Source organism: Plectropomus leopardus, chromosome 16 (genome assembly GCF_026936395.1).
Source record: "Plectropomus leopardus strain MGB_pleo_1.0 chromosome 16, ASM2693639v1, whole genome shotgun sequence".
Classification (NCBI taxonomy): Eukaryota; Metazoa; Chordata; class Actinopteri; order Perciformes; family Serranidae; genus Plectropomus; species Plectropomus leopardus.
In genome coordinates, this window is record NC_142191.1 from 24,458,385 (window position 1) to 24,479,582 (window position 21,198).

Genomic DNA, 21,198 nt, shown 5'->3' on the forward strand with positions numbered 1-21,198 from the left:
CCATGTTTAGTGTTGTGTACCTGAAACCCTGAAGTCGGAAATTCCAACCTCCGACTTTGAATGGAGTGCAGCGTGTACTTTAGGACAATGAAACATAGAAACTTTCAAGCAATGTACACTCTTGTACTTAAGCTGAAGTAAAAAAAAAAACAAAAAAACACTGTGTAGAAATACTCAATTTCCCTCTCAAGTTGTCCAGGGTAACTTTTGAATTTCTACAAATAATCAATAAAGTCCTACTTAGTCTAGTCTTAGAAATAAATTATAATATATTTATCTGCAAAGTAATTAATGTCAAAAGTTATCAAATAAATTCAGTGAAGTAAAAAGTACAATATTTGCATCTGAAACATAGTGGAGTTCAGGAATATAGTAGCAGAAAATGGAAGCACTTAAAGGTCTTATGTTAATTTTCAGGTTCATACGAGTTTAGGTTTTTACTAGAATATATTTACATGATTTAATGTTTAAAAAAAACACATTATTTTTCTGACACTGTCCACCTGAATACACCTGTATTCACCCTCTGTCTGAAACGGTCCGTTTTAGCACCTGTCTCTAAAAGCCCCTTTCCCGATATAGCCGAATCTGCTCTGATTGGTCAGCGTTTAATTGCCGTCCACATCTGGGCTCCCAGCCTCTTTGTACATCATTGCAACTGGGAGATGACTGTAATAGCAATGTAATGGCATATTCTTCATTTATATAGCATTTGTGACATCACAACTTCATGGAAATCCTGACAGTTCATTTAAAGTCACAGTTTCTGAATACTGACTGTGTGCATTTCTCTGTGAACTGAGAGTTTTCATAATTTCACAGAATTTATAAAGCACATGTACCTGCTTTATAAAAAGATATGGACATCTGACTTTGGGACCTTTAAGTAAAGTACCTCAATGTTGTAGAGTGCTAGAGTATATGTACTTAGCTACTTTCTCCCACTGCTTTTCAGCATTATTTGCCACTAGTAATAACATGACAATTAGTATTACCTTAGAGTTCATTTAAAAATAAAGATCAATGACAATACTCTTTAAAAAGTGAATACTTATCCAATTAATAGCATGACAACATTTATTAATGTGCTTGCAATCTGAATGGAGTTGACAAGCTCAGAGGTTAAAGAATAGACGCTAACAGTGACCTCAGCGATGGATTCAGGAGACTGGGAGCTCTACTGCCGTTACTGTGGCAATGGAGTCCTCTGCATCGCCATGCTCGCCACCAACTCTGTCTCCACGGTTACGCTGTGTCAGGCACCGAGTAGAGGCAGGCCAGGCTTAGTCGGGAATAATAATGGCAGTGGGGGCACATGAGGGGAAAGTGAAGATTCTCTGCTCGAAGATCTTTCTCAAAACTCGGTCTCTCTTTTCTCCATCTGACATTTTGAACACTATTAACAGTGGGGTACACATCAAAGTAGCCTATATCTAAACTATCATAACACTTTGAATAATCCTGACTTTTTGAAACTTTTCATGTTGTGTAAACACCAGTTTCAAAAAGATGTAGTACATGTTGCACACACTGTATGTTTGGATTGTGATTACTTTAATCATGAAGTAATTTTTCCCTCCAAGTTTGGTTTATTTGATGAACTTTGAGAGGTCTGAAGAGATAAATCACACCAAATGCAGCAAAGATGAGAAACAAGTCTGAAAATTGACCGTTTTCTTCTTTGGAAATGTGTTTTTCCTGCTTTTCTAGTCATTTTTGACCCCTAAGATTTATACAGCAACCCCTTGGGTGGCGCCCTAGGGTTTCTGCAACAAGTTTCTACATACTAAACTCTGATTTAAGCAAAATATGGTAAGTCCTTTTCCTGTGAGAGCCCAACTTTTGGTGATTTAGGTCGATGGATTGAAAGCTCTCCAGTGGAGCTTTAAAGGAAGCGTAATAAACATTTGGGGAGGGCGGCAAAGGGACAAAAGAGCTGGGAGGGTGGAGGGGGAGAGGAGAGGGGTGAATGCTTGGTTTGGTGACTGAGAGACAAGAGGAGTTTCTGGAAAGTTTGAACAGGAGAAGAATAAGATTGGGGGGCTGACGGTGGGGGGAGTGAAATTGAAGTGAGAGGGTCAGATGAGGTTAGTTGCTGTTCCTTTGGCTCCCCTGCAGAGACAAACTAGCCTGCACAAGTTTTTCTTTGGCGTTCAAGTAACTCTCACAGCCCAGCAGTTAAAACAGACGAGGTAATTGAATAAAGGTTTTTACTCAATAGAAAAATAAACCTGTGACATTTAACATTATTGTTATATATCATCTTCATGCAACAGCACTGGTAATGTTTTGCACAATTTCAGCGGTATTCGCAACAGAATAATGTCACAAATGATCATTTTTGCACATTTAACACAAGTTAAATGCATTTCTGGTATGTTTTACTGCACACATTTCATATTTGGGATCCTATTAAAAATGTATACTTAACAAACATGTTTCAGTGCTGTGATTAACTGCTGGTGTATGCAATCTTTACATGAACAACATTTGTCAGAAGCTCTAAAGCAAACTTTAAAGACATGGTAAAATTTTAAAAAAAAAAGTCTAAACTTTTAATCCATCTCTCCAGTGGTGCAGTGGAGAGCATATGCTGGTATACAGAGTGTTCCCACTTCTTTTTCTGGCCTTTTACAGCATACCCACCGATCAGCCAAAAAGGCATTTATATGGGAGAGTATACCCACTTACTTCCTTGGTAACCCTCTCATCTACCTAGTAGTACTCCCACCTCTTCAACTTCCACTACATGATCCCTCTTTGTATAGTTATTGCTTGTATCTCATGCCATACGAATCAGTAAAATAACTTATGTGTATCCATATATCAAAATCTCTCTTTTTATCTTCCTGCAAATGTGCATTTCTAAGAGTGTGGCTGTCATTTTACACCCCTGACCAAATCTAAAGGATCTGATTCAAGTCTGTCTCATAACAAAACCTGACTCATATTCAAATATGTCACTTTACAAAAGATAAAGATGTTCTAACTGCCATTTTACTGCATTTTAAAAACTGTTTAGACCCATGATAAATCAACACAATTAGCTTAAGTGATGGTCGACATTTGGCAGCAATTAGATCATTCCAGAGATTAGCTATAATCCATTAGTGCAAGAAGGGATACAGGAAATTAACTGAGGAGCTTCAAGTCATTCGGTAGTACAAATTTCAAATGAAATACCACACATTACTGTGTTTATGAAGTACACTGATTATGTGTGTACTGCCAAAAGTAATCAAGACTCAGTACTTTCCCTTATAAAGTCTTCACCAATCTCAAAAACAAATGAAGTAGAAAAAACTAGAATTGCCGCCTTTTGGTTGTATGCCTCTGTCTACAAAGAAAGTTGCATTTACAGTTTACATCCATGTCTGTCCATGTCTGTTCTTACCCCCACAGCACAGACGATCTATACAATCAGCACAGTGTCAAGGTGGACACCAAAAATTAGGGTCCCATATTGCCTCTGACCTTGGCTAGCGCCGGTGCAGAGGTATAGAAAGGTATCAGATCAAGTAATCTATTGGTATCTGTATCACCACAGAGCCTTATTCCCACCAAGTAGTCCAGTCCAGTCCAGTCCTGTCCACATTGCAACGGTTATTTTTATGTTTCCATTGTTAAAAGTTGTGGATGGCACAAACAGACCCTGCCTTTTACATCCCATTTTTTGTCATCCCACTGTTGATGTACCTAATAAACTGATGCAATGCTAAAAAGTGGAGCTAGAAACACAGCAGTATGTTGGTTGGTCAAGAGAGAACCGTCATACTTGCATTACAAGGACTCAGTGCACAAACCCGCTATTTTTATATGTCCAATCCATCTCAACAAAGACTGTAAAAACTGCAGTCTGATCGTTTCTGTTCTGAAATTGTCAGTGTGGAACCACACGGACGATTAGTCCAATACCAGTATTAGTACTGGTATTGGAATGAGTTTGAGGGTACTGGATTTAGTATGACTTGAAGGGTACTGGCTCTAGTAGTGCATTTGGTATGACTGGTATTTGGTAGGGCACGGGTATTAGTAATGGTATCTGTATCAGTTTAAGGGTGCTAGTATTGGAACTGGTATTGTTATTAAAACCCAGCCCTTTACCTTAGAGGACTTCTGATGCTTTGTAGGTTGCAGTGCAACTCAGCATAAACAAGCTATTCATGATTAATTCTATTGCAGTGCATTTTCTTTGTATTAAAATACTGACTTGCTGTGGAATTGTGCACTTTGTAATTCAGACTGCATCTGAATAACATTTGATAACATAAAGTAATATCTTAGATGAAGATCTTGATTGGGAAAAGAAAACAAAAACGTAAAAGTATAACAGTTAGGATTAATATTTGGGAGCAGCGGAATCAGTCTAAGGAATTTCCCTTTTAATATTTTCAGCAGAATAAAAAATGTATTTAAAAATCATCAACTAAATGTGACCCCTGAGATAAATCCCTCATTTTTTTGATCCATATTGATGCTACCACTATCCCTTTGTGAGACATTTGGAGTGGGACATTTGGTCCAGGTAGAGCACAGCACACACCTGGTTGACCTTACAGTCTCCGTCACAGATGATGCTGCTGTTGTAGCCGACCATGTAGTGACTGAAATACATGTCAAAGGCTTTGGTCTGCGGCAGCCTGAAGCTCAGGCCCAGCTGGAGCAGGCTTTGTGGCCGCAGGTCAGTCAGTCCAAAAGCCTCAGTCATGATATATTCAAGCCTCCAGTCAGATCTTTGTTTCTCGTTGGCTTCCGTCAGATTCAAATAGTACTGCCAGATATCCTTCAGAGAGAGAAAAGCACCAAAAGGGAGGGGGGAAAAAAAGTCTTTTGAGTCTTTTTGAATGCCAGAAACCGTTTTTGTGAGCTGATTGACACCGTGATTAATCATTAAGAGGGACTTCTTTTTTCTGTCTTTTGGTAAAAGTTAAGAGTGGGTATTTCAGTGCGCGACACTTTAATTTGACCCAAGTCTTTTCAAACTTTGAAGATTTTTTAGATTTAATTGTGAAAAACAAATCAAAGATCTCACTACAAATCACACCACTACTTCGTTGTTTTTTTGTTTACTATATGTGAGATTGCCACTTGAGAGAATTATCTATGATATATTGACTGTTTTTACTGCAACTTTTCAAATTCCTCACATGGCCATGGATGTGTTCACATATTTTTGTCAAGTTTGGGGGCTGTGTGCTTATAATTTGTTTGTTTTTTTACCCTTAAGTTCTAATAACTATAAAAATCAGGATGACAAAGTGAGCTGGTTGTGTGGAGCAGAACATCTTACCAATAGAGTGTAGTCCTTGGCGTTGTACAAGTACACGCGGAAAGCCGGGTTGTTGGAGTAGGGCTCCAAAACTGCTTTGATCGGTGTAACAGCCGGTGAGACAAAGAGAGAATTCACTGGTTTACCTAAAGAACAAGAAAACACAAAGACGACATTATTCATTTGCACAAAATACTGAATGCACTCAGGTTGTAAAAACGTATAAATATAAATAAGTTGAACAACTATGTAAATAGACAGAGTTAATGAACTGATATATTTTGTTTTCATATTTTACACTTAATTTTACCATTCATCTAATGTGCATAGACTAATACTGGAACAGTGAACAGTCCTGTGTTAATATGTTACGGACCTGTACGTGTGTTAGGGGATTCATTGTTCTTCAAATACAAAAGGCTGGTTGTCGTTCCCTTCGAACAGACAAATATGCAGCTTTATTTGAAGAGGTAGCATAAGAGCGATGGCACCAGGTTGTCTAGTTTCGAAAGACACCATTACTTCATGCCAGCTTAATAAATGTGCGACAGTATTATTGACCTCCAAATATTTTTGCCAAGGTGTTCCGCTGTGCCCATCAGACTGCAACTTCGTTTGACTGAATAAAAAAAGTTTTTGAGGAATTAAATAATTTTTTTTGCAAATCTTTGTCATACGTTTAACTTTCTGTTACTGATTTGTTCACATACACCAATAACAACCTCAGCAATGCAAAAAGCCTCTGCTGATGTCGTGCCTGTAGCTTTAAGAGCTGAGCATCGTTTTTTAAAATTATTCTGGAAATTAGACAACAAGCCCAAAGTTACCCTCATTTAATCTGTGATTCATCATCAAAAGGTCAGCGCTTTAAAGAGGTATCTGATAAAATGGCTGTAAAAACGTTTCTATTGAGGATGCAAATGTGCCTGAACTCTATGGTGCTCTGTACTCATGCGGACTTAATACAAAAGATTACATTTGCATATCACTTTACACTGGGACATATTATTAGCATTTAGCTTGGTTACACTCCTCTGTGGGTATATTAAAAAACAACACAAAGAAAAAAACAGAAAAAAGGACATTTTTTTAGGATATCTACTTTTGAAAGTGCTGTGTCCCTTTTGTGCTGGGAAAATCAAGGCAAACCTAAAAAAATCCAAATTATCAAACTTCGAAAACAAGAAATATGTTTCACCTTGTTGGTCCAACAGCACCATGAAGCTGTCACGGTGGGTGTGGCCGTAGAAATGCCCCGCAATGACATCACTGTACTTCCTAAAGATTGAGACCAGCCTCTCGTTGTGGATTTCTTGAACAGCGGTGGTGTTTCTGACAAACGGCAGGTACCCCACTGGTACATGAGCGATGATGTACACCTGGAACAAGTCGCAAGACACATTTAAATCTCAGCTCTTCAAGTGCAAACGGAAGTAGAAGTGTCTGAGTTCAAGATACTGTGTGTAGATACGAAATGTTAGACCTGCTCCATGCTCTGAGCAGCTTTCTCCAGAGTGTTCTCCAGCCACTCGAACTGTCCAGCAGGGTCCGTCATGTTTCTTGTGACTTTATTAGGACCGTAGTAGAGGATAGTGTTGAGACTGAGCACCCGTAAACCAGGCTTCACCAGCTGGGAGTAGAAACCGCCTGAAGAAACAGAGCAAAGCACAAAATAAAGTCTATCGCTTCCTTAAATAGACCGTAATTGCTGAAAATTTCAAAAATGTAAAGAAATTGCATTGTACCTAAACCCAATTAATAATAGATTTCATATATTTAAAACAAATTTTGTTTGGGAGGCTTAAGCTGCAATGACATGAGAGAAACATCCTCACACATTTATTAACATGTTACCTTGTGAGAGTGTGAGCAGAGCGTCAGTCTGCAGCCAGGGTTTCCACAGCTGGGCTGCAGCTTTGTAGATGGCATTAGTGGAGGTCGGCATCTGGTCCTAAAAACAATGATATACTGACACTTAGCAGGAATATAAATTGTCATGCAGATGTATGTTACATGGCAACATGCAAATGCAACCATGACATGCAGTCTTACAGAAAAGGCAATTATAATGAAATAAACTTCTAGGATTAAAATGCTAAACTAGAGTTACCGCCCGTGGTTGTAACCACATCACCCTTGAGTTCAAATGGACATTTGTGCCAAATTTGAAGTAAGAAAAAAACACCTCCAGCCACGTCCATTGCTGATGCAGAGGCATATAACACTGCTACATGACTCAGTTCTGATTGGTATAATATGGCATTCAACGATCTGTTTAAAAGATCTTTACTATGGGCATTATTCTGATCACAGACACTTAGCAGGAGTAAAACCACTTTAAATTAATACAATTAGAAATCAATATAGTGTGTCAAATTATTGATTATTTCAGAGAGTGATGGTAAAAAAGTGGGATATTGCACACTGACTGGGTCATCACTGCAAAATAAACCCTGAAAGAGCGATGCAGGAACCAGATGCTCGCTGCATCACTTAATTTCAATGTTTACTATCTAGTACCAGATATAAAGCACTTGACTGATATCTGTTTGCAAATATTTGCGTTTCATGAAAATAAACTGTCAGCTTGTATCATCCATTTCTATTACTGATAAACCAAGTCATTAAGCGTTTGTGTTATATTATCAAATGCTGCCTTTAAAGGGTTTTATATTTTAACACAAACAACAATCTCAGATGTATCTTACTAAAAAAAGCCCAAACTGAAGTTTATTAATTTAATTCTGTTACAAAATACCACCCAACCACCTGAACGAGTCAAACTGATTTAGAGTCTGTGTATCAGAAAAGCTTCTCTCCTGTTAAAAGACCAGCCGTAAAAATTTAAAAGCTTCATATTGCTGAATGATAGCATTGCTTTTAAACTCGCTACATTTACACTGTATACATTATTTTTGAGACACGGCCTGCTGAAGTTACCTGTGGCCAGTAATCATGGTTTCCCAGGGCAGGATAGACTGTCAGGTTGGGGAAGTGTTGCCTGATGGTCTGGGTCATATTGCTGATCACCTGGATCACCGTGTCTGTGGAGAGCTCGTCTACATGCACGTGAGGCGGACTGTCACTGGTGGAGAGACAGAACGAGATCCAGCATCATGAACCCAGAACAGGATCAAGTTTTATTGTTTTCTGGGTTTTCTTGACTTTGAGTTAAGTTGAAATTCGCACAATGATGACGCCCTATTTAAAAGATAGTTAGTTTTTAATATGTTTCTGTAGTTTTTTTGCTGAAATTTGGCAACACTAATAAAAAAGACATTATTTGTGATGGAGCATCAAAAACAAGCGGTCAAACTATTGGACAGGTTTTACACAAATTCCCGGGTGGGCCTAACTTAACTGAAGATGAACAATGTAATTATTTCCCAGACTGTACATTTTAATTATCAGTCACTTTATTGGTGCATTTTTTATTTGAATCTACCATATTTTTCCACTGTTGTGTCCACACTTATTTTCTGGAAAACTTACCTGCCTGACCATCAGCATCAGCAAGAGGAATGAGGCGTCAGCAGTGAGTGAAAGTATAAAACTGTCAATAAAACAGGTTTTTCTAACAATTGTTAATCATTACAACCTCGAGCAGTCCTTGAGCATGCAGTCCTACATGTGCACGCAAAATATTAGGTTCATTGGTCCAGTAGTTTTTGAGCTTAGCTGAGGACAAACACAAACACACACTCATTCACAAATGCACACACAAACAAAAACAGGAGCCTGGAGGGTAAAAATAACAAACCAAAGTCATGCCTTAAGCCTGACAATTTTTTGCAAATTTGAAACTTTTGCAAAGTTTGAATGCTATCCAAAAAAACTCAACATGTCCCGTAGCTGATTTCGAGAAAAAGAAAATCGTGCTTGACTACAAGCAGAAATAAAGAAAAAGCCGGATTTCTTAATATTACTGTACTTCCTGAAAATAAACCATACTTGTACATTGTACTAAACTGTACAATGTTGCATAATAGCGTTAATTCCTATGTACAAACTGGATTTAAGTAAAAAGGCAAACTTGTTCCACAAAGCCAAATAACAATAGAGTAAAGCAAAAATCTGCTTGCACAGCAACTTAAAACTTGAAAAAAGACTCCCTGGGGGAGAGGATTAAGTGGGGAGGCGTTCTCTTAAGCATGTTTAATAAGCCTATGAATTCCTGGCTTAGATGATTAGCTGCTGATTAATCGAGCTGTATGGCACTGCTGCTGTGACTGATCCCTACAGGTTTTCTGTGTCATGATCACAGTGAAGTGAACATTAGTTTCCACTTCTCTCAGAGAATGCAGAGCAATTCTTTTAGCTACTTTTCACGGCGAGCGGAGAGCTGATCTTTCACGGCCTGGTGCTTCGGGACTTTAGGACACTGTCATTCTTCTACCTTCTCCATCTTTAATTATGGTAACCAGCTGAGCACCAAAATATGAAGAGAACTGAGAGAATAAAATCATTGTTAGTTGTGGCATTGATCACACTAAATTCTTAGATTGTGCTTTTTTGTACAAGTTACAGTCATATTCCAAAATTCAGGATGAGCTTTGTCATTTATAGGATTCACAGGGCGAGTCAGCAGGGCAAAATTATGCCACATCCTGCTCACAAATGTAATAAAAAAATGCTAAAAATGAGTAACAACAAATAAAAATATATTTTAAATTAACTACAACTAGAAAGGCACAAAAAAAATAGAAAGAGGAAGTGAGGGCAATCCAGATTGACTTCACTTCACAGACACTTCCTCATTCTTAAACTCGAAAACCCCAAAGTGGTTTCACAGAAAAGTACAGAACACACACACACACACATGCACGTACACACACTCTTTGAGTGTTAGTAGTGAGAGAACAGGATATTAAAACTGCTGTAAAGCCACCTATGTTTTTTTCTGTGATCTGGTTTGTCAAATTGCTGAAAACTTGAATGAAGATACTTGGTGTTTGGCAGTTTTCCATCAACGCAGCATGAAAAGGCCTTTGAAGTCAAATGATCAAATAAGACGATGAAGAAAGCAGTAAAATCACAACATCCGTCATTATCACTCTCGCCCATCAGTGTACAGACCCGGTCCATATGATGAAGTCCTGTGGCTGTGTGAGCGTTGCCATGTGTGTGAACGCTGACTGGATGAGGCGGTAGGGAGAGTCACACAGAAAGTCCCCGTATAGGCCAGCGTGGGTGGCGGGGGCTCCTTTAGAGGAGTAGCACACCTTAGTGGGGTCTGGGGCCAGATTGTAGGTGGGGTCCAGGTGGAGGTCAGTGATGTGCCAGAACCTGCCTGGATAGATGGAGGAAAAATGAGGACAAAGAAAGGATGAAAGAGAATGAAATTATAGTTTTTAGAAATGACAGTAATTGCAATAAATAATATGGTAGATGTTCTTGGGTTATTTCTGACCAAACTGATACAAGTAAGGTTAAAAAATTATTTTTGTAGGCTTTTATGTTATGTAATATAAGGTTGATACTTGGGGGTTTAGGGTTAGGGTTAGGTAACCCATTTTTCCATTTACTTGCATGTTATGTGGTGAGATAATGTCCCATTTTTTCAGATTTTATCTAACAGCCCAGTCATTTTTCTTGGTTTAATACTTATTATTATAAGTTATTCAACAGGCTATAAACTCCTTTTACATTTACAGCGAAACATTAAAGTAAATAACCCAATTTCTATACGTGAGGAGTCTGCAGCTCTCTGAGGAGACGTTTCAGGCCAAACTCCGTTTAAAAATCTGTCAAGTAACACGTTTCAGATGATCTACAAACTAAATGTAACTTTCAGAGCAAAACTTAACACTTTATATAAACCCTAAATGTCTTGGGATAAATTCGGCAAGCATGACATTCACCAAGCAGCACTACATTTTAGGAAATATCCACTTTTGTAGCTGGTTTACAAAACACGTTTCATATTGTTCATCCCGTTAAGTGTTGATTAAAGCGGTACACTTTGGTCTGTATAACGTCAGCCATGTAAACGGCGACAAACGGCACAACACATGGACACAATAAAACCGCCGTGCGTCCTCCACCTGACTGCTCATTAGCGGGAAGTTCACTCACCTGTGCCCGGCAGGTAGCTGCTTCCTGTGGGTGCCGCAGTAAGAGGAGCCACGCCGCACAGCAGCAGCACAAAACACAAAAGTTGCACCATGTTTATCGCGTTAAAAACGACGGTACGGTGTTTTTTATAAGCTACATGTAAACTAAACCAGCCGACCACGGCAGGTCATTCTCTACAGACGTAAACAGGAAGTGCAGCGGTCATGTGATCTGTATTTCAGCGTTTAGGGGGAGGAACCTCTGGAAACTCTGGTATCTCGAAATAATTAATTTTGTAGTTTTTACTCACACATTTATTTGACTGCTATAGTTACTTGACATAAACATATGATGGACTTACAAAATAGGGTGCAATATTCTCCACCTTGACAAAAAAATAATAAAAATGTTTAAATAGCCTAAACTGAAAAAAACGATCATAGTTTAACTGTTACAGTGGCCATTTTCTCCTTAGTTATTTTATTTTTGATGCTTTCAGTTCATTTGGTAATAACAGCATGCTTTTACTCAACCATTATCATTTCCATAGCTGGACATTGAATTGAAATTTGAATAGCACTGAATTAAAGCATAAAAAGCATGTATTTAAATGTATTTGTCCCGAATTCACCTCTTGAAATTAAAATATAGAATAATGTAAGTTTCAGAACTAAAAAACAAATAAATAAATTCAAGTTTCTCAATTTTAATTGGTCGAATTCAGATCTGAAAGTTCAAGTTGAAAATGATCAAATACCAAAATTAAGGGCAACTGAGCATGAATCTTTTGACCAAATGAATTCAACTACTGTTCTATCGAAATTATTTTCAGTTTAAAATCTCAATATTAATAAACTGAAAAAACAAACTAATCTAATATAATCTCAAAAAGGAAAATTCAAAATCAATAAATTCCGATACATGGTTTTTGAAGTAAACTACTTAAATGCTATCAATTCAGTGGTGTTTAAATTTCAACGTTGAGTATTCAGTGACTGTTAAAATTCAAATATTTATGTCCCTTAATTGCTTCCATATATCTCCTTCCTCTGCAAGGTCAGAGGTCAAGGTTTGGACCAGATAGCTATTCAGTGTCTGAGGGTTGAACCCAATTCTTTTGTAAATAGTATCCTATTTACTCTCTTACTGAATAATGAAGCTGAAGAGGCAAACATTTTCTCTGTGTTTTTTATTCCATGTTTCACACACAGGGTTACAAAGATGATCCATCCATCATGACAGAAATGGTTTTTTTTTTCATATAAAAAAATTCTTACAAAGCATGTGCAGCCTGCAGGCTGTGTACATGCAGAGGAGGATGAAGTGCAAAGAGAAGCATACAGTCAATAATAATTATAAAATCAACACTTCTTGGCTGGTTGGGACGCTGCCAGATGGAGCTCTCATGCCTTCTCATAGCTACGCACCGCATGCACATCTTCAAAGGTCAAATTCTGCAGGGGAGAGACCACAGTTACCATGACAGGGAGTTAAATGCTCCAAAAATCATCATTTTACCACCAAAATACTTTTTGTTCAACAGGTCAGGTCAGTGATTGAGTGGAGGATCTAATGAGGAAGCTTTTGGCAGCTGACTGGTTGTTAATTTACTCTGTTTAATATGAGCGGACTAATTTGACTGTGAATGTGTTTTAAAAGACATTCATCACAAGTAAACAAAACAGACTGTTTGCTGCATTTTAGGAGCTTGAGGAAGACAATACAACTGTCTGAAACGTGTGTTTTGGACCTTTTTTTGTTCATTCTATATCTGTGTTTTAAAATCCTTTAGATCTACAGGGAGCCCAGAGAGAACACCTGCAGACGTTTAAATGATTCCTGAACTGGGACTGATCTCCCAGGGGCTTCAAAAAGCTTGGAATTAAAAGTTTAGTTTGCAATTTTTTTATGAATTAGTGTGATAACTAAAATAAATTTGTAAGACTGAACTTTGTAAAATAAAAAGTTGAGGCTCACTGAGGCTCTTCTTGCCCTTTAGAGGCCCCTTAGACCCAAAAATTGTAGGAGAGAGGCCTTGATCAAGAGAGGAAGGGCAGGGGGGCCCACAGTTACAGCTTATATATAGGGTCCAGAATTTGATGTTATACCCCTGATTCTTGACCTATATTTTTAAAAAAGATATTCATTTTTATTTCTAGAGCACACACAAAAAAATGACTGAGAAAGCTGAGAGGCAAAAAAAGTTTCCAACAAAGACTGTTACATTCTCAGTTGTTCTAGTGAATGGAAATTAATCTCTGAGCTCCTGAAACATCTTTCATGTTTCATAAAAATAGGCATTTCTCGGTGCTGAGTTTCCAAAATGCACAACCGGTTTCCCATATGATGATTTTATATATCTTCCTCACGGTAACCAAGTGGCATTTATGGACACGTGGCTTTCACAGTTTGAGTTTCCAGTTCTATTGCCAGTAAATATACTCGATGTACATAATGCATATTGATAAACTTCTAACAGGACTAGAATATATGTGACCTGCATCTGTTTTGTCTTACCATGACCATCTTGCCATCCTTGAGTTCTCTGACAAACTTGGTTTCTTTGCCATCCCACTTCTGGACGTGGACCAACTTGTCTCCCTCCATAGTCACTGTGGACTGAAAGACAAAAGAGAAGAATTTTAGTTTTTAGCAAATGAGGCAGAAAATTAGCGCATTGAGATGCAGCCAAACGCTGATCTGTTTCCGGACATCTCAAGAAGGCTTGTCAGTGACCCAAAGATAGAAACAAAGGAAGCTTGATCAGAACTGCATTTGGAGATAATACTTTTTAAACTTATTATCTATTCTGCAAATGAGGTGAGACAAGTGGTAAGAATGAAATCTTTGATGAATTATTATTTATGACTTCTATGACTGGGATTAAATTGAAGCCAGGTTTCAGCACTTCTGATATTGCAGGACACTTCTTGTAAAACTCCCCCAGCTTTGGCCACAATGTTAGTGCCTGAATTTGCAGATTACCATTGTGTTTGGTCCTAATAACTAATGTCTATTTTTTTTCATGAAAAAGAAATGCTCTCTGTCAACTTACTTTGCAGTTCCTGTCATCAGCAGTGGTTTCATCAAACTCCTCTCCCAGCTTGAAAGAGATCTCTGTGTTTTTGAAGGTGCTCTGGGTGCGAATCACCACCTTGTCACCCTCCTGGCTGATGATCACAGTCGGCTTGGTCACATTACCAACCTGCCGGGTGGCAAAGCCCACACCTGACCGAGACACAGGAGCGAAATTTTGCGGTTAGTGAGTGGCTGCTGTGGCACAAAAAAATCTGACATGATGCTATTTTTCTGCCTCGATTTAATGCATTTGTGAGCCAAATTAAACAAAATAGATAAAGGTGAAATACATTTATAATAAGGGCTGTTACTCACCAATTGCTTTCATGTATTCATCAAAGTTCTCACTGTCAACCAGTTTCCAAGTGGCACAGAAGGCGTCGACCATGGTGAAGGTTTGCAGAGAGGCCAAGTAATCTCCAAAGCACACTGAACAAGCTGCAGCTTTGCAAGTTTTCCCCCTTGTGTTATTATTCTGCTCCTTATTATTATGCATGGTGGTGGGTGGCACCAACCTCTCATTGGCTCAGGAGATTTTCTCCGAGTTGTGATTGGACATCCAAATTGGGTCATGGTCTTGTGGACCCTTAGACAAGGGGGGAAAAAGCTAAATTAGCCCATTTGTATGCTTAATGATGTAATTACTCTCATTCATGAGTGTCGGTTGGGTTAGGTGAGATAAAGTTTGATTGTTGCCACTCCCAGCCAAGAGAAACTGAAAAGTAAGTTAAGACCAAAAACCTAGACATTAATTTACATTTCACTGAAAGTTAAAAATAATTTGATAAACCTCAAAAGGAAATGGAAAACACCAAAGTTCCCTCAATGTTTGTAATTTCTCATCTGAAACCAGGCCTCAGAGAATTGGTGGTAAATGTGATCTTTAGGAACTGATCCACATTTAAGTCTGAATGAATTTACTCATCTTGAACCCCCGTGTGTCAGAGACAGACGGGCCTTCTTGTGTGTGGAATGTGTCATGTACTGCAGGGGAGCTCCACTGAAGCAGAATCAGTTTGTTTGACAGCCCTTTGTCCTAAACTGCATTAACGACCCCCCCGAAAAACTGCAATTTCTTCATGCTCAACACACTCACTAATTACTGTCTATACGTGTGTGTGTGTGTGTGTATGTGAGAGAGAAAGAGTCGTTCTTGCTTTTTCACACAAAGTAAATGTATGTTAGTGTCATGTCTGCTCTAAGCATTGTGTCAAAGGAAGTTAGTTCTTCCCATTGGAAGCAAACTGACTTCATAAGGCAAGTTACAACTAATACTGTCAACAAATGCCTTGTTGCTCAGACACTAATAGTATCAGTATTTCTGTCCCTGTCCCTCAAAGCTTTATTTTCATGATAAACATCAGTTTGAAGGGATCTTTAAGGTCTTCAGGGTCTTTTAATATAATCTTTTGTTTTATATGAGCCAGTGTATGTTTTCTCTCTTGCTGCTGGAAAGTGCATTAACTGAAATACTTAGTGTGGTTACAGATTTCAGGTATTTGTACTTACTGTTTTATCCAGTGGCTGGAAAAGTAGCAAGATCCCTTAGAGGCTGTTCTTTAGAGGGAAGAGGGTGGTGCAAAATTGGAGGAGATACTTAAGTAATATTTAAGCCCTGGGTGGGGTGTTTAAATGGTTAGACTTTGTATTTATTTGATTTTGTATTTGAATAATCAACAACAAAGTCGACCGACCCCCCCCCCCCACGCACACACACACACTTTGATTAATAATTGCTTCACGTTCTATGAGATCATCATATGTTTGTAGCGTGCCCTCCTATAAGAAACAAATCTCTAAAAAGTTAACTTAAACAGCCCAATTTTCAACTTTGTGACAATGCACTTTCCAGCTGATCCAAAATGTTTTTTTTTTAAAAACAGCTGATTCACGCAAGAGAATTTTGTCAACCCACAGAGGAACACTTCATCCAGTATTTTCCTCTGAGACGTGGTGGAGTGGAAGTTGTATGAAAGGGAAATACTCTACTACAGTACAAGCTAGCTTGAATCTGTACTTAAGTGCAGAATTTCAATCTACTGGAGCAGTTTCAGCACAATACAGGACTGAATCTGTGGTTTTGTGTAAAATGGTCAAGATTGCATTGGAGTATGCTTGAGTTTAGTTTAGGCTGTGCTGTGCAGCTGAGTGGACAGTTGTGAAGGATCTCTGGTGCCACTCTGTGGTGAGAAATGGAAAAGGTGTTGCGTTTGAGATCTATAAGAGGTGAGGTGGAAATTTTCAACAGTATTTGCCTGTGGACAAAAAAACACCAAAAATACTAAAAACAACAAAATCCATCCCACTCTTTATTAATTAATTAAAGCATAACATGGTTAATCAAAGTTACTGAGCAAAAAGCAATATACAGTGAAGTGGTACAATAAAACAAACAAGAGTTCATTTTCTAAAACCTTCATTCTGCTCATACAGAAGCACAATCCTAAACTGGTGCTGTATTATCACTTTGCCACTAATAAGACAAGAAAATGCACATCATGACAAACTGAAGTCACATTTATTATAATTCTGCATGCTTAACGCTCTACACCCATGATTCAAACAATTCTGCAATCGCTATAAAAACGCGTCATCTTATTTCTTTGGTTTTTTGATGGAAGCATAGAAGTGTCTGGGATCAGCAGAGACTTCAGCAGAGGAAGAAGAGGAAGCTTTCAAGGTGCTGTAGGTCACTGCATCGCCTCCATCATCAACATGGACCTACAGGGACAGAGCACAACTCACGAATGACATCATCTTAATACGTTTCTAATTTTGCTGCCCTGAACAACCGATGTTCACTTCCCTGTGGGGTCTATGTAGTGAAACTATTGTGTGTAAAGTTGACATGTTGGTCTAATGGCGACGTTACTGTATAAGAAAGGAGGAAGTCCATGACAAACAACATATTTCAGTATCTGGTAACCATGAATGCTCAAAGTAAATTTCACACCAACCTGACCTTTAGTTTTGGACTAACATGAGAATAAAAAAATGAAATACATATTGACTTTAATTTTAACTAGAGTAGAATCCCCAATCAGACAGCTCACCTTGGCTTTATGTCCTTTCTTCTTGGTGTAGGTGATGGAGGCGTAGGCAACACGATCTTCAGGATCAGTCTGAACAGAGAAGACAACATAATAGCTGCTCAATAACATGTGGATTCAAACTCACTCACTTTTAAAATAATTTAATTCTGCTCTATATTGTGAGCACCACATTTTCAACATCTGTACACTATAACCTTATTCAACAGTCCCAAAACAAATTCTGACGATATAAAACTCTCTGGATCTACACATTTCATGGGGATAAGCCACAAACTCCGCTTCCATTTGTAAAATCACAATTGTGTAATTATTCAGTTTTTGGACTCACCACGTTTTCATCCATTTGTGTTTTGTTCCCTGAAAAGACAAAAAAAGAGTCAACTTTAGCTTCAACAGTAAAAATACAGGTTTATCAGAACTTTTTGTTTATAAAAGTTTAATCTGTTTACATTTTCACCTTTAGTTCTTCTCCATCTGATGACAGCCACAGTGATTATTAAGAGCGCTGCAACACCCAAAGCCCCAACGACAAACTTCCACCAGTCTGGAAAGAGAAGATAGAAGTTTTGAATATATTCAGAGGCCATTTGGTGCTTTGTTAGTGTGCTCTTGTGCTGTCTCTTTAACTCTAATATCTGAATGAATAAAGTGATTTTTGTGTGTTTGTCTCCAACTGTCTCTAACTGTAAATGTAGGTCTGTTCAGTCACCTTGTCTTGTTCCATTTTTGTCGTTATCAGATGCAGTTTGGTTAGTAACTTCCAATGTGCTCATTTTCACTGATGTCCAATGTTTTCCTGTTGTTGATGGTGATTCAGATGTTGTTGGTGATGTTGCAGTTGTTGTTGGTGATGTTGCAGTTGTTGTTGGTTGTGGTGGTGGCATTTCATCATTTTCTTAACAAATACATTTTTAAAAAATGCAACAAACATTAATTAGAAAAATCCTCATCATAAAGCAAATGAAAACAAGAATGATGAAATATTAAAACCTCAGATCTTAACAAATATTTTGTGTAACTGTTTAAATCAGTTTGAAGTAATTTTAAACAGCTCATCATGTTCTCACCTGAGGACTGAGGAGGGCTGAAAGTGAACGGATGAACTGCTTCAGTGTTAACATCTGTCACTTCACATTTCAGTAACTTATAATACTTTGACTTCTGATGAAGGCGAGATGTTGGAAATGTGACAGAGGCTGAACATGTACCCTCTGATGTCCTAAAGTCATCCTCATTACCCTCATATGACCATTTCACTGTGTGTTTACACTGTTCATACGTCCACACAGAGCAGTACCAGGTGACCTGATCACTGTCCTGACGTTCAGTCACTGGTGAAGATGGAGATTTTGTGAGAGAACAAAAAAAGTAAAAAAATAACTTCATCACTGTAATCATGATTATCATGTTTTAAAATATTATTCAAACAAGACCGTTTGAGCTGAAAACATTAAGATGTAAATACTTACTGTTAACAACAGACAGATAAACCTGAGAGTCTGGACCTTGTAGTTGTCCTGATCTGAACTGTCTGCAGACGTAACGACCAACATCCTCATGTGTGACCTTCTTTATAACCAGAGAACATTTCTCTGTAACTCTCAGTCTGTCTGGTTTAGCTCCGGCTTCTCTGTGAATCTGCCCTTTTTCAAACAGCGTCACTGTGTAACTTGAATCACTCAGGAACCAGGTTGTATTTTCACATCTGCCCTGATCATGTATCACATTTTCAAAAGGCAAAGTGACGTCATCTCCAACTAAGGAAAATATCCGAGTTTCTGCTGCTTCTGAAAAAGAGAGAAATGAAGAACGAGTTCACTAAACTCACCATTTTACAAACAACATTTACCAGACAATTTAACAAAGTACTATTCAGTGCAGTACAGTATCAGTGCAGTTTTCTAATGTTTCTTTCATAAATGTGTGTAAAGTTGTTACCTGTACACTCAAACACCAGCATCAGAACTGCAGACATGATAATCCATCTGAATTCAGCCATCACGTTTCTCTCTTGGTCTCACGCTCTCAACGGTCAAAGTCTCGAATGTGCTGCTTCTTAAAAATGAATACAGCATCTACTTCCTCTGATAATAAACTTCCTCAAACTGACTTCAGTCTGTGAATTCTTTGACTTCATGTGTGACATCAGCTTTTATGCTCTATTAATTTCTAAGTTTGATCAGTTTTGCTGGTTTTATCTACAGTGATTTACAGTGACGGTAGCTGCAGGCTGGGTTTTTATCAGCAATACAGAACGTGTGATAATTAATAATAACACAACTTATATTCTTCAGACAGTGTGTATTAGAAAGCAGACAGGATTCATGGTGTTTGACAGCACACATGAACAGACAGGTGACAGACGTGGTTGAATGTGATGACTTTGTAGCAGCTGGAAAAGAACACAGATAAGATGATGCTTTACTGGTCTGAGATCTGTTGGTTCCTCATCATGTCTTTGCTGTTATTTTTATGTCAGAACTAAAGAAGAAGTGATTTAGTGAGAATGTGGGTAACAGCAGCAGGACGCTCTGGTGTTTGTTTCTTGAATGATGACCACATAGACATCAGAAACACATGAGGCTCACAGGAACAGACAGTCCACATGTTATTAGGACACAAAGAAATGCTTATAAATTCTTAAAACAGTTAAAACACTGATGAGCATCCTGCTTAACTGTCCTTAACTCTTGTACTTTGAGCCTCCACAATATGTAACAGCATGTCTGTTCATGTTTTTACATAAATACACATTTTGTGCTCCTCTGCTCACCTTAACATTGCGGCACAGTGGTGTCTGAGTGTGTTTGACATCAGTACTTCAGCTGAGGTTTGAAGGTTTTTCATGCTAGCAGGTTTGAGGAAGTGGGCATGTAGCTGGAGACATAAAAATAGGCAGAATGTGAGACACTGCAGAGACAACTGGGCGTTTAAGATGTGAGAAATGTATCTGTGGTTTGGGTTTTTTTTTTATAGGCTCACTGTGTCACTGTGAATGTGAGAGAGTGGGTATGCAGTTGGAGGAACAGAGAAACACAATGCAGAGGTGACGAGCTTGATGTTTAAGATGTTTAAGAGATGTAAAATGTATTTACATTCATATTAAGTCACAGTAGGTGGTCGTGTGAATCCAAGATGTCTGAAAGTAAAATTCTCAGGTCAATACAGAAAGAAATCATTAAACAAAATGAATTGGTTGGCTATTTATTTATTTGCATGTTATATTGTAAAGAGTGAACTCTGACTGAGTCCATAAAGCTCCAAAAAGCTAAATAATCCCATAACACCTGAACACTCCATTAATTTGTCTGAACAAATATCAGAGTGAATTTCCCTGGAGATCTGAAGAGAAAAACAGTTATCACAGATATTAGGAGGATTTCAGTCACAAACATTGCCAACACGATGATGTCCAGAGCAGACCAACCTGTACAGGCTGTGCAACAGCAGCACTGATGTCTTAGAAGAAAGTTATCAGTAAAACATCAGAGCCACAAGTTATGCTTTTGGCCATGCAAGTGTTAGTGACCTCTTTTGTTTTTGCATTTTCACTTGATCAATTAAAACCCAACTATTAACAAACCCTTAAAAGAGAAAAAACGATCTGCGGTAACTGAATAAGATCAAATGATATAATATCAATAACTTGCAAAAGTCTTTAAATGTAGTTTATTCATTAGAGCAGGATAACAGTTTGTACTTGTTGACACTGATGTTGGTTCAGTTGTTGCAGTTTTTGCACCT

The 21,198-nt window shown here is 38.2% G+C and overlaps 3 protein-coding genes across 3 annotated transcripts; all 3 read right to left on the minus strand.

The window, feature by feature from the left end:
* Positions 1–2,193: 2,193 nt before the first annotated feature.
* Positions 2,194–11,549, minus strand: smpdl3a (sphingomyelin phosphodiesterase acid like 3A). Its single transcript, XM_042503273.2, has 8 exons — positions 11,345–11,549; positions 10,346–10,559; positions 8,210–8,354; positions 7,124–7,220; positions 6,753–6,916; positions 6,468–6,648; positions 5,291–5,415; positions 2,194–4,783 (listed from the first exon to the last, which is right to left on the minus strand). Exons 1-8 carry the CDS (start codon positions 11,433–11,435, stop codon positions 4,484–4,486), a joined length of 1,317 nt encoding a protein of 438 aa, XP_042359207.2. The 5' UTR covers positions 11,436–11,549; the 3' UTR covers positions 2,194–4,483.
* A 948-nt stretch (positions 11,550–12,497) lies between these two features.
* Positions 12,498–14,873, minus strand: LOC121955283 (fatty acid-binding protein, brain). Its single transcript, XM_042503158.2, has 4 exons — positions 14,717–14,873; positions 14,379–14,551; positions 13,841–13,942; positions 12,498–12,777 (listed from the first exon to the last, which is right to left on the minus strand). The coding sequence occupies exons 1-4, from the start codon at positions 14,787–14,789 to the stop codon at positions 12,727–12,729; spliced, it is 399 nt and encodes a 132-aa protein (XP_042359092.1). The 5' UTR covers positions 14,790–14,873; the 3' UTR covers positions 12,498–12,726.
* A 1,824-nt stretch (positions 14,874–16,697) lies between these two features.
* On the minus strand, positions 16,698–19,489 carry LOC148186898 (uncharacterized). The gene is made up of 8 exons (XM_088089359.1): positions 19,393–19,489; positions 18,924–19,241; positions 18,522–18,785; positions 18,164–18,349; positions 17,912–17,998; positions 17,783–17,811; positions 17,455–17,523; positions 16,698–17,122 (listed from the first exon to the last, which is right to left on the minus strand). Exons 1-8 carry the CDS (start codon positions 19,451–19,453, stop codon positions 16,997–16,999), a joined length of 1,140 nt encoding a protein of 379 aa, XP_087945485.1. The 5' UTR covers positions 19,454–19,489; the 3' UTR covers positions 16,698–16,996.
* Positions 19,490–21,198: the final 1,709 nt, after the last annotated feature.